Below are 14,035 nucleotides of genomic sequence, written 5' to 3' on the forward strand. Positions count from 1 at the left end.
AGCCTTCCTGTAGTTTTTTTTTTGGTGGTCAATTGAACTGACTGCTTGCTGACAACCAGCATCTGTGAGACTGATCTCGTTGTGCTGAAGCTGGGAGACCGGGAAAACGGCCAACAAGGAACTTCCCAGCATGGCGATACGACTGAATTGTCTCTGGCGGTATGGAGTAGAATATACGTGTCGTGTGCCTGATCTAAGATATAGAAATGGAGCGTATGGCGATTCCGCGTTTAAATTCTTAACACATGGCATGGACTAATACCTGATCTCCGAGTGGTCGCCAAGTCAAGACCCCAATCCCTTCCGGACTTAGACAAGCCTGCTATCTTTCTCGCTACTTCAATCCTGCAGAATATCACTTAAAAGACTCATCAATGCATGCGAAACATGACAATTACCACATTAACGTGGGACAATGTAGGCTTGGCATCCACGTTCAACTGCTGCAACTATCGCTTGTTAAGGCGGTCAATTTATTGTCGCCAATATGACCGATTTGTTGCGTCCTAATACCCATCTAAAAGAGACCCACTGTCAGCTCGAGCGAATATCTAACTCCGAAATCTCCGTCAGGGTAGGATCCAGCCCCACATGTCAGCAGGTTACAGATGTGTAACGCAGAGGCAGTGTAAAGTCCGTTCCCTTTGATTGACCTACCAATTCCCATGCAGCAGATGGGGACCAGTTCATGACGGGGTCTGATATTGAAATGACGAAGGCTGTACTAGACCGAAGGGAATGGGGGGGGCAGGTATCAATGAATCGACCTCTGGCTTGTCGACGTGGGGTGAGTCGGCGTCAAAATATTCGAATCCTACCTGAAAGCCGATTTGGAGCAGTAAGATTTTTAGTGAAGGCTGCTTTAGGCATAATAGTTTTGTTCGCGAAGATTTTCTTCACGCCAAACAATACTACAAGTTGAAGTTTGGGGACCGGTGGCTCCCAAATCTTCAAAGGCAGACTTTTGAGCCCGTCTCTAGCAACATCGAGGAGATCACCGAGATCGGCAAAAGCTAGACAGGAGTCGAGAACTGCAACACGTAGACTTTTCTGTTGCTGCTGCGGGCTTCCAAACCACGTCCCGACTGCATTGTATTTCTTGAGGCACCCAAGTCTTTTACACGGCACTCCATGTGTGAAGAAACATATCTAACGTCTCCAGACACAACGCCGATCGAGCGGCACTGTGGCATGGTAAAGCCACTAGGAAGATTTCTGTCTAAACTCGATTGGTTCTGATGTATAAACTCGGCAATCGAGAAGAGAGTCTTCTTCATCTAGGCATGCGTGTGTTAGACCAGTCTAGGGAAATCTGCCAACGGTATTGATACTCGGGCTGCAGCACGAGTGCTGATCAGATGACAGGCCCTGCCAAGGAGCTAAATAGGCAAGAATGGAATTGGGGAACAAGTGAGAACCAGGGGCAGATGAAAAGCAGAGTAACCACACGACAACACTCGGAGGATAAAGAAAGATTAGTGTTCTGTAGCGTATGTAGCTGTAGCATATAGCTTCCAAGGCTGCATGCCCTGAAAGAGGTCTGTGGCAGAAGTTCCGCTTGTTTCCATATGGCGTAATAATTCTGTGCTGCAACCACCGTGTCCTTAAGTCCTCCTCTGCCTCCGTATTTCTCAAACTAACGCCTAATATATCACTTTAGTAATACACAAGTATACAGGTTAGCATTCTTCAATCCTTATCTGGTTTACATCACGACATCCTAACACGCGACACTGCAAGCGATAGTAAGGGAATGGATTTCAGAAGGCTACTTGTGAGTCTAGAACTCCTGTTGAAGTCACATAGAACCTCGTCCTGGATATGTTCTTGAATCCATGAAATCCCTGTATTCTATCCCTGTAATCTATCTCTACTGCTTCGCCCAGCAGTTGGAGTCACCGGTAGTACCGTAGTTGTTACACGCCTGTCTGAAGCGGCAGTTGCTTAGCAACAGCGGTTGCACTCCACCAATACCGGCGCCGGCTGTGCCAGCTGCGCAGTAGTGACGGCCATCGTCGAATTTCATGTAGCGTCCTGCAAAGTTGCCACAAGCCTTCTTCGTAGCTTCGTCGTTGAAGCTATTGTCGCCATTTTGGCAGAGACAGAAGGCGTATGTGGCGCAGGACCACGCAAGGGTCGGGAGAATGGTAACAAGTATGGCGGCAGACTGGACCTAATATCAGCTTATGATAATCCTGGTGGTTCTCCATTTTGACTGATTACCTTGATCAACATCTTGACAGGATCTGAATCGAAGTGCTTGAAATTTTGAAAGGGAATGATTCAGAGATATAGTTTTATGACCTTGAAGAGTAGGTGTCGAAGTAGGTAGTTCTTTTGCTTGATGACTGGAGGAAATTCAGGTAGGAAAGTCGCGATTCCTAAGCCATTTTTATAGCTGGAATCATCAGTGTCTCTATTGATTATCGCATCAATGCCTTCTAGTGATAGGTATATTCATTATGTAGCTCGGGCCAGTATGCAAGGTTAACCTGTGTATACTGGTACTTATGTTAGAGTAAGTAGTGGATCGATTAATCTAGTTCACCTGAATATTTGGATTTGTGGCCCTTGTTGTCCATACCACTTGCTGTAATATCCAGGCATACAATAAGCAGGTACTAATTATACATGTGCACAGTCCACCTTCCAACTCGGGTACCAGAAGACGTTATTCGCAAGGTGATACTGGCTGACAAGTGCGTTGTGTCTTCTAGGTTCATCCAGGTACTTTATTTACGCGAACCCGTACATTTTCCCGGAACCAAAAGCTTATCTTCAAAGTGCGTTGTTTCTTCAAGGATCACCTATGTAAGGAGAAAAAATCGGAGGAACCAATCCCCCTATGCCTCGAGTCATGACGCTATTGATCATGTGACATTGTACATTTTTTGCGCGCATTCATAGATTTCCCCGCAACCAAAAGCTTGTCTTCACTATCCGACGGGCAAATAGCTTAGCCGATCAGTAATTGTACCCTGGTAAACCCTGCGCTTCAATCACGCTAACGGTTGCAGTTCTTAAAGAATAACCTTAAACCAATGAGGTCTAGGCTTTTGGCTGGCTGGCAAAAGAATTGTAGGTAGGGTAGGTGAAAGTCTTCCTGGCAGGCAAAAATCTAACTAGATGTCAATGGTCTTGCTCACGGAGCGGGTAATACATTAGTTGGTAGGTAACAATCATATAAGGGTAGCACCGCCGGACCAAGGTGGCATTTTATCGCTAACTGTATTTGCCCCGACATGTATTATCCATCCTCTCGTTTGTGAACCCACTCGATTGGTTCTTTTACCTCGCAACATAATCAATCAAGGCTCGCCTCTCTATTTTAGAATCTCCTCCACACGTGTTATCTGTCCTTTAATTTGTGAACCCCCTCAAACTGGTCCCTTATCTGTCAAAAGACTAATAATCAATACTCATCTGAGCAGCTCCTGTACCATGCTACCCTTGTTTAACCGTGAAGTAACTCGAAGAGTCAAGAGATGGTTGGAATTAGTCATAATCCTAGTTTAGTAGTCGTAGATTAGGCAGCCGATGTTACTGCTCAAGTGATGAGCTCTATATCTGAAGCCAATCGGGATCTTCGAACCTACCCCTTCATCCACATGCCATAGCAAACTCATTCAAGCCATCCTGGTTTTCAAGGATATACGACTCGTCTTTCCCGTCGAACCTGACCGATACACCCTTAGGCTTTATTGAAGCGAGACACCGGGCTGCTGCATGTTCCAGCTGCGTCTACGCCACAAGCGACGACATGAGGAACCCTGTTCCGTGTGCCAGAAATTGGTCCGGGTGCTCCAACTTTGGGTGAATGTTAAGCGGTAACAGCAATTGCAAGTAATTTATGTAGAACAAACGCTAGTGTAAAAGAGTAAGCTGAGGCAGCGTGGATGGGACGACGGTGATTCCGGCTTAGTAGATTAGCCCGTGTCAGTAGTTGTCGCAGAACAGCCGGAAATTTGGCATAAGTCGCGAGTCACAGTCATTGTGATCCTAGTCACGTTGCATGCATGATTGCCGGCACTGGTGGGTCTTCTGATCTGTTGCCATAGTTGATCACTGTAAGCTGCGAATAAAGTAATCCTTCCTGCACTAGTCATTTCATTTACTCATTAAAGTTCGGCCTGCAGGAAAGAATCTTCGGGCATTTCTGAATATCTCACAGTCCAGGGCCCTTGAAAGCCACCTGTTGGTATCACAGGACACCCGTACGGGTGGTAATTGAAGCGTAAGCTACGAAAGGTCAAAACTGACAATGTATTCTGGTATCTGTATGTGTGTGTGTAAGAGAAAATAGATAGGTTGGCAGCAGCAGCAGTAGTGAAGTTATCGCTGTTGGCAGCCCGGAAGTTGGATCTCCGGGTTCCGCTGCCGCGGCCGGCTGCTGCTGCTGGCGGGCTCTCGGTATTCTGGCTGAGTAATCCAACACCAATGAAACCCCCAAAATACAGTATTTATGGTTGGCATTAGCTCTTAGTCGGGGGGTAGCAACATAAGTGAGATCCTGTTCAAGTGGCTGAACAGTGGTCTCTATTCTTCTAAAATTGATGAAGAATATGGCATCAGCGCGTGCAAAGAGATGGGAGCAATCCATTTTGCTTGTGCTTGCTGTGTTCGGTCGTTCCTAATAGGAGGCCTTGCTTTACTAGGTACGCGTGTCTGCCGCGCTCTACTTTATTGAAAGAAGATTTTTTTTTTATCGAGACACAAACAATACTGTGTTGCATTGAAAGAAGGTTGATACCTGATTTATAAGTCCCAGAAATTTAAGTATTTTCTAAATATTTTGCGAAATTTTGCAAATTGACCTTACGGCCTTTCTATAACTAGCGCTTTTTCTTTGAGCTGATTTGCTGCCAGTTGTCCTAGGTGATTAAAGCTCTGTGCACTGACTATCTGCAAGACACTGATATCACTACCTAGAGTGTGTTTCCACCAGTTACGGATCTCGATTGTCATCAACGAGTCGACTCCAAGAGCGGACGGTGACATGGATGTGTCGACTTTAGTGTCGTCAACTTCCTTTGCGAGAAAGCTAAGTACTTTACGTGCAATTTCTTGCGCAAGGTATGCGACTGATGCTGGTGTGTCGATGTCTGCAGCTTTTCCTCGCTGGTTGGCGAGGAAGTCCGACAAACCGGATAACCTTGGCCGTCTCCCTCCTCTTAATGAGGTCTTAGTGCTATCAGGATAGAGGACCATGCGGGGATCTTCCTTCCAGACTACTCGATTGCTCGTATCGCTTAGTGGAACATCGCAGTCAAGACCAATCAGTACTTGGCCGTCAAATTCTGGCGAGGCGGTGTTAGCCTCCAGACCTTCATCACTCCTTGGTGACTGGGCCATAGCAAGGTGAAGTCCTCGGAGCATATCAGCCTCCGAGACCAGCTTCGCTCCTGTTTTTCTTATTGCATCCCCGACCTCCTGTGTACGACTGACGTAGCCCACATCCTCGACGGCACCTAAATCCAGTACCGAGCACGACAAACCTAGTCTGCGGCGGTACTGTGCAAAAGTGTCGAGGAATGTATTGGCTGCAGCGTAGTTTGCTTGGCCTGGATATCCGTGAATGCCCGATGTACTACCAAAGAGTACGAAAAAGTCCAAGTCTGAGGGCAGAAGCCGGTGGAGGTTCCATGTTCCACGAATCTTTGGAGATGTTGCAGTTTGCCACTGGTCTAGTGTGAGATCGGGTAGCGCTGCATCTGAAAGGACCATTGCCAAGTTCAGTACGCCGCGGATCCTCTTCTTCGATGAAAGCTTAGAGATAATGGCCTCGAGCTTTGTCTCATCTTCGATATTGCATGAAACGGCTTCAATCTCGCAACCTCTACCATGCAGATCTTCGAGAAGGTCTTGATCGTCGGTGCCATTTCCGGCGGATCGCGAAAGAAATATGAAGCTCTTGGCACCATGGCAAGCCATCCATCGTGCGATGGATGCACCAAGACCGCCCATGCCACCCACAAGTAAGTATGTTGACCTGTGGCAGAATGTCGGTATGGGGGTTGGTTGAGCCACCTCTAAAGCATCCGCGGCAGCTCCACCAAAATCAATAACAACCTTACCAATATGGGTACCTTTGAAGAGGTATTTAAAAGCATTTTCGGCCGCCTTGCATGAAAAACTTTGAATGGGCCGAATAGGTGTGACATGTCCTTTTTCGTATAGTTCCACGCACATATTGAGCAGACGGCTGATAATGTCAGGGTCCATGACGGCTAGATTCGCCATCTCAACACCAATGAAAGAGCGGTTTTCGTCAAAACCTGCCATAGCCAGTTTTCCACCAGCAAGCATATCTCTTTTACCGAGCTCGATAAAGGTACCATGAGGGGCAACGCAGTCCCATGACGCATGAAGAAGTTCGCCTGATAGGGAATTCAGAACGACGTCTACTCCACAACCGCTAGTCGCTGTTTTGACGCGCTCCACAAAACTGGCGTCACGCGACGAGAAGATATTCCCTCTAGGAACATTCCACGCCTTGGAAATGAAGTCGGCTTTTTCATCGTTCCCAACGGTTGCAAAGACTGTCGCACCAATCCATTGGGCTATTTGAATGGCTGCGATACCGACGCCACCAGCCGCACTGTGTATCAGGATGCTTTGACCAATCCGTAGACCAGCCTTGTCCACTATTGCTCGTAGAACAGTCACAAAAATGCACGGCATAGCCGCTGCATCTGCGAAGCTGAGATTATCAGGTATGCGAACGCAAAGCTTTGCTGGAGCTTGGATGTCGGTAGAAAAGCACGCAGCCTGTGGCGCAAAGACCATGACACGATCACCTTCTCGAAGGCTTGTGACAGACGAACCCGTCAATGTCACAATACCGCTGGCTTCGCAGCCAAGGCCTTCGGAGGACGAGGGGTTGATTAATCCCATGGCTGTGAGTACGTCCTTGAAATTAAGGCCTGCGGCTTGAACCTTGATCTGAACATGGTCCGAAGCGACGTGTTCCGATAGACAGCGGGATATCCAGCGGATACTTTGTAAAGATCCTGGCCTAGAGATGTGCAGCATCTTGACTAGCGATGGCAGAGTCTTGGATTGTAGACCGCGAGAGATAGGCACCCATCTGAAGCGAGGAATAATGATGCGCCCGGAACAATAACAGAGTTCCATGTCCCCGTCGTTTCTTGAAGTTGACACATCATGTCGTAAAATAGCGCTGCACAATACCCGAGAAATAGCTAGCAAAGCGTCTGGATTGACGCTATCAACCTCCAACGTGGCGAAAGGCAAGCCCATCTCCGCGCGGACTGTTCTAGCAACACCAAGTAGTGGTGCATAGGTTGGATCGACGGGGCCAATTTGGCAGGGTCGAGTGATCCAAATTAGTCCCATGTGATTTTCCTGTAGACTTTGCAGCAGACGCTTAAAGGTATCAAGCTTGCTTTGTGTCATGTCGTGGAAGTAGCCGTCTCCACGACAAATATCAACCAGTGAGACTACTGCGCCACGCAACTGAATGCCGTGGGAACACAGAGTGGTGCAAGTAACAGAGTATCCTTGGTTCCGTAACAGATCGCGAAAAGTAATAACTAGCGGATGTGAATCTTTTTCACACACCAGCGTGACGTTGTTTAATGCAGCAGCGATTTTGGGGACGAGAGACACCGGACGAACAACAAGAGTGGCGTTCAGCCTATATCGCTGCTCAGCATCATAGAAGACATCGGGCTTCGAGAAACCAGCAGCAGCAAATCGCTCTTCCCACTGCTTAGGTGAGATGTAAGGCTCCTCAGGACGTCCGTCGGTCTCTCCAAGCCACCAGCCCGACAGATAACCCATGATGAAGTTGATCCATTTCGTTTCTGAACGCTTAAACATCAATTTTGATAAATAGAATAACTCAGGAATTCTCTTACCGCAGCAAAGTTCATGCATCAACAGTCTCCCCTCAGGTTTCAAAAGAGCTCTGACATGCTCCAATGTCTTCGTCAAGTCAGGTGTGGCGTGAAGGACCTATTCATTATCAACAAATCACTATCATTTCGGGCTAAGTAATGGGGTAAGAGGTCAGAGCACCCACATTGCTTGCTACAATTAGGTCATATTGTTCTCCGTCAAATCCCTGTTTTGATGGGTCATGACTGATATCGAGGACACGATAGTCCAGGAATCCTTCGGGGATCGCTTTAAATCGCGCCTTGGCAGCAGGAAAGAACCCAGCTGAAATGTCAGTGAAGACGTATTTCCCACATACTTCCCCATCATCGAAGCAGTCCGTGAGGTGCTTCAGGATGCGAGCTGTTAACCCTCCCGTGCCGGCGCCAATTTCAAGGATTCTGAGGTATCGACCCCGTTTGTGTGATAGGAGTCGGACAAGAGGCTCGTATGTAAATAGAGTGTTCATCCAATCGTAAACATCATGTAAGGCATTGTCCTTCATGAAAAGCTCCAAGGGATTCATATTCGAGGTGAAGAGAGCTTGTGCATGGATGTAGCAGTGTCTGATGAGCATGGCCACTGCCGACGCTGGTGTTCTTTCAAGCTTCAGACTGATGTCCTTGATCTTGTGCTGAAGCTCAATTTGCGTAAGATCGGACCAGTCGTTTTTCGACTCAGCAATGTGTCTCTTCAAAGTGTGGTAATGCCTTCTGAGGTGTGCGTCTTTGGCGTTGGACAACACATCGAGTTCGCTAACCTTTTGCAGCGCGACAGCGCCGGAGAATACAAAAAGCTTTTCAAGAAGCATTTGGATTTCCGGAAAATCAGGGGTAGATGCCGGTTGTATCAGTTGTTTCGAGTCCAGGTGGTCAATATCGGGCTCCCATACCACTTTCGCCATCTTACGGGTGCTCAGCTTGGCCTCGGTACAGTCCGCAAGGTGGATGGCTGAAAATTTGAGACCCTTCATGAAGAGAACTGCCTGGCCACTTGAGTTTCCAGACACCACTCCGATAGAATCTCCTTGTAAATGGTTTTTTCCGCCAGTCTTCAATGTCTGAACCAATAGACTTCCAGAAGAGGCGTTTGGGCCGATAAATATTTCCTCTGCATGAGTTGGAAGGTAAAGCTTGTCAAGTAGGCGAGGCTCTCCAGAACTGTTGGCTATAACGAGCGATTGAAGGACCTGATCGATCGTGATCGGATGCAAGGCATAGGATTGGGTGATAGCCGCATTTATGGTTTGAACCGGAACCTCGACTTCCACCGCAGGAGAGGTGATACTTGATCGAATGGCTTGCATTCCCCTGAACTGTGGACCATAGTTGTATCCAACTTTTGACATTGCCTTGTACCATCTTGAAGGGTTGGTGACTCTTAAGAAAGAATGTCTTTCTCGGCTGTAAAGCCTTAGGTCCTTTGAAAAGCTTCCACTTTTGATGGAGCATGTGAAATGTGTCGTCCAACCTTTTCCGGATGAGGAACTTTGAATAGTCAGTTCCCACCAGTCTGACACCTCGGTATATGTAAGCTGCTCTCGTCGAACAGAGGTGAACAACTCAATAGTCTGTCCAGGTAAAATGACCAGCGCGTTCATGACATGCATGTTACGTATTGTGAGACCCCTGTACTCGGACAACTGCAAAACCACCTCTCCCGCCATGGCAATGTAGCCAGCTGCAGGGAACACAATGTCTGAGCCGACACAGTGATCCCTCATCCAAGGAACTTTGTCGACTGAAAAAAGACACCTCCAGCTTAGCTTAGTGTCGCTATTCTCTAGTACAGGAGATCCGAGTAGTTCGTGAGGTGGGTGCTCGGGAAACTGCCACCTTTTTGTGATCCGCGAATCAGGCCAGTATGTCTTGCTCAGATTCCATGGATATGGAGGCAAATCCGTCAAGGGGCGGACGCCATCCAAGACAGGAAAATCAATGGAATAACCACGACAATGAAGCTCGCCCACTGCCGCAAGGAATGAAGCTAAGCTGTTTGAACCTCGCTTCTGTACAGAGACATATGATGGATAGATTGAGTTCTCGGAGTAAATTTGCTTCAAAGGGCCAGCAAGCGTCGAGTTCGGACCGATTTCCAGGTGAAACACTGCTGACGAAGTCTGTAAAAGACTTGTAACCGTTTGGCTGAATAGAACCGGCGACTCTAGGTTGCGCTGCCAGTACTTGGGACCAAAATCTGAACCGTTTGGAATGATTTGAGATGTGACACTGGAGTAGAATGTGACCCTTGGTCGTTTAGGTTTTAGGTATGGCCTGAGCAACGATTCGTATTCTGCGCCAGTAGATTTCATGTGATCTTTGATAAATATTGTTAGTAAGATTTTCCAATAATATCGGATAAATCAGGTACTTACGGGAATGGTAAGCCCGATCGACTTCTAAAACCCTTATCATAGTGTCCGGCTTTGCCAACTTGATGGCGTCGCAAACCACCTCGAGCGCATCAACATCTCCAGATAAAGTCACACTGCACATGCTGTTCTCGCAAGCAACGTTCACCTTGTCTGTCAAGAATTTTATGACTTGATCTCTGCCAAGCCCGACTGCGGCCATCGCTCCGAGTTTTCCCATCTTCTTGGCTGTGTAGCCGCGGTAGTAAGCGACGATAATGGCTTCCTTCATCGTCAAAACTCCAGCGGCATATGCTGCTGCAATTTCGCCACTGGAATGGCCTACCACCGCCTGGGGAGTAACACCATACCTAGAAAGATGTCGTACTAGAGCGACCTGGAGCGCAGTGCACACTGGCTGTGCAAATTCGGCCTCCCCAAGACGAGAAGCAGTATTTGGTTTCATCATCTCGACTGAAAAGTAATAGAAATCAGTATCTCTGCGCCTCAGTCAATTGAATGAATGGGACCGGTGCTTACGACTGATTTCCCAACCTGGGCGGTGTGCTTTTGGAAGGTCCTTCAAAGCCGCATCCATTTCCCGAATGTCTTGTAGGAACTCTTTGCTGGCCTTCATCAGATGAAAGCCCATCCGAGCCCATTGAGCGCCTTGCCCTGTGAATATAAATGCGGTGCCTCCGCTTTGCGTGTTTGATTGGAAGCCGGGCGCCGGGGAGAAATTCACAACTGGATCATTGCACTCATTGGTAACGATGGCAAATCTGCGATAAGCAAGGTGTGATCGGCAATGCATCAGGGTGTGAGCTAAAGCTTCAAGTTTGAGTGGATGATTGTGGATGAACTTGTGGTACTTTTGAACCATCATTTCCAGTGATTCCGTATTTGCTGCGGAAAGCAGAAGCAATGTTATTGATTCCTTTCGCAACGGAGGTGAGGGCGGTGGGGTGTCGACATTTTTAGGTCCCCGAACTACTGTAGGGCGTGCTGCAGATGCTGCAGAATCGATAATTATCTACATCTGTAAGTGAAGGTAGACGAAAGCAAGGATTTGAATGCATACGTGGACATTTGTGCCACCTATTCCAAAACTGTTGATGCCTATCCGCTCCGCTCGGTTTTCAGGCCATGGTAAAGCTTCCGTCGGCACTTTCAACCCAGTTGAGCTGAATGGGACTGGGGTTTGAATTATCAGCTAACAATATCGTCAACAAAGCATGGCGTCAATTGACGTACTCCTCACACTAGGACTCTCAAACTTGATATTGGGTATGATGGTTCGGGTTTCAAGAGACACTACTGCCTTTATTATGCTCGTGATCGCTGAAGCTGCTTCCGAATGGCCCAAATTGGGCTTCACCTAGTAAAATTGTAAGCGAGCAGTTGATAAAATGGCATTGAGAAAAATGTCATACCGAGCCGATAAATATTCCTCTCTCCCCGAACAGACTCCCAACAGTGCAAGCTTCGACCGTATCACCAACAGCCGTTCCGGTCCCATGACACTCAATCATGGCAGTTTGTTGCATATCGCTCTCAGATATTCCCGCTTGGAAATAAGCATCGCGTATCAATTGCTCCTGAGCTTGTGCACTTGGGGTTGTCAACCCCAGGGTTTTGCCGTCTGAGTTAGTTGCGGACCCACGGATTACAGCCCGAATAGGATTTCCGTCGCGGATGGCGGAGTTAAGGTTCTTGATAAACAAGCAATTGACAGCCTCTGCACGTGCATATCCGTTTGCATTGGCATCGAATGTCTTGCATGAAGTGTCGGGCGACAACACGCTTTGCTCAGCCATGAGCTTGGTGAAGCCCGGCGAGAGCATGAGGTTTGACCCTGCAACTACGGCCGAGTCGCACTCACCGGCACGAATCGCTTGGCAAGCCAGATGAACAGCGAGCCCAGCAGCTGAGCACGCTGTGCGTATGGTCATGCTACAGACTAGTGAGCATTTGTACAAAGACATGTACGACATGGTTAATACTGATACATACCTTGGCCCTCTCAGATCAAACGCATGAGATATCCTATTCGCCTGAACGAAGTCCATATACCCCGTCAAGCGATACATCCCATCGTCTTTCGTGTCGATAGCGTGCATCTCTCGCCAGTCATCTCCAAAACTTCCCACATAACATCCTATTTTTTGGCCCTGCCAATCCGTCTCAGCTGCGCTTTCCAAAGCCTCCCAGACAACCTGCAGAAGCAGTCGTTGTTGTGGATCCAACTTTGACAACTCCCTTGGATTCATAGAAAACATTGAAGGGTCAAATTTCGTCACATCGTCTTGCATTAACCAGTATCCCTCCTCTGTCGCCAAGAATTCTGATGTTTCGCATGCAGCGAAATGGTTAGGGTTCGACCCGTACCGTGGTTTATCTGGTTGAGAACGGGCATCTTTGCGGTCGACAAGGAAGTTGTATAAAGATGTCGGCGTGTTGATGCCGCCCGGTAGGCGCAGGCCTATTCCGCAAATTGCTATTGGTTCTAGTGTCGACATGCTACTATCTTGGAGCTTGTGATTTAGGGACTTGGTATAATGCTCGTTGTGGTTTGAATGCGGCTATGGATGATTAAAATCGTTCTAGCTACAGTTAAATTTGTCTTCCATCATCTATGCCAATGAAATGAATGCATGTATCTGGTAGTTGCTTCAGGCTGCAGAGCGCTAACCCCGGACATGCTGCGGCGTTAAGACGTGCTGCATACAAGATTCTCACATTACCTTAGTTCCCGCTTCCTTGCGTAATTACCGGAAGTAACTTCGGACCGTGTGAAGCAGTGGAGGTGAACTCGGACCGAGCTTCCCATAGAGTAAGTTTATGGCCGACTCGTCGTCTGCCCAAAGCAAGCACCGATGTGCAACCGTGCTCAGTGGAGTATCGCCCTGTTAAACTTGCCAATTCACACACGGACACAACAGCCTTGGCATAGTTTAGGGGCTAGATAAAAATATCGCTTTGCTGAGCTAACTCTCACTTGCTAAAATAAACCAAGCGGGAAGATTGGATGCACACGTCATCCAGAACATCAGCCATGGAAAAGCTCAAGTCAGCCTTGTGGCCGATATCCCCGCGTTACACCACTGTGCGTATAAGCCAATCCGACGATGACGAAGAAGATGAGGGTTTAGAAATGAGGCTGCGCAAAGAGCTGGCGATTTTAGAAAGCAATATATGGTGCTTACGGATGAGTTTAATCCTCACCGTGGTAGCCCTTTTGCTTGTTTTTATTTTTGCTGTTATGGGTCGTGTGTCCTGCGTCAAATCGTCTTTCTCCCGAGGACAAGGCCACATAGGAAGCGATCCAAATGGTTTTGTGCCGCCTCGTAAGTTTTCATCTAGGATCACCTCGTTGCACAGCCCTCTGATCCTACCAACGTAGAAATCGGCGAGCCTCCCAGATGGACACTATTTGATAACAAGTCGCCATATTACATCGAAGAAGACACTTTTTATGATCTTCATAAAACGAAAATGATGGCCAAGAAGTTGAAGAGCCTGCACAACTGTAAGTGATTAATTGACTGACTGCTCTAGCCGTTGCAGTCGCTCAGGGTGCTGACAATGCAACAGCTTCAAACGTCCTTATCAATGGAAAGTTCGCCGACTGGAAAAGACCAGACGGCACTGTACAAAAACTACCTGCATATTATTCAACCGTATCGTATCGACAGACATATATCATTCGTTCATTTCATCAAATGCACTGCCTCGTAAGTTGAAATATCTTCTCCACTGTTCTGGCAAACCCCCCTAACAACAACT

At 47.7% G+C, this 14,035-nt stretch overlaps 1 protein-coding gene across 1 annotated transcript; it reads right to left on the reverse strand.

Annotated features, from left to right (window-relative positions):
• Positions 1 to 4,815: 4,815 nt before the first annotated feature.
• On the reverse strand, positions 4,816 to 12,243 carry EsH8_V_001126 (uncharacterized protein; the record flags this gene model as incomplete). The annotated part of the gene is made up of 4 exons (XM_083273642.1): positions 4,816 to 7,826; positions 8,107 to 9,639; positions 10,274 to 10,601; positions 11,683 to 12,243. The coding sequence occupies 4 exons, from the start codon at positions 12,241 to 12,243 to the stop codon at positions 4,816 to 4,818; spliced, it is 5,433 nt and encodes a 1,810-aa protein (XP_083126357.1).
• Between the last annotated feature and the right edge of the window lie 1,792 nt (positions 12,244 to 14,035).

Source organism: Colletotrichum jinshuiense, chromosome 5, assembly GCF_051148585.1.
Source record: "Colletotrichum jinshuiense chromosome 5, complete sequence".
NCBI classification, from domain to species: Eukaryota; Fungi; Ascomycota; class Sordariomycetes; order Glomerellales; family Glomerellaceae; genus Colletotrichum; species Colletotrichum jinshuiense.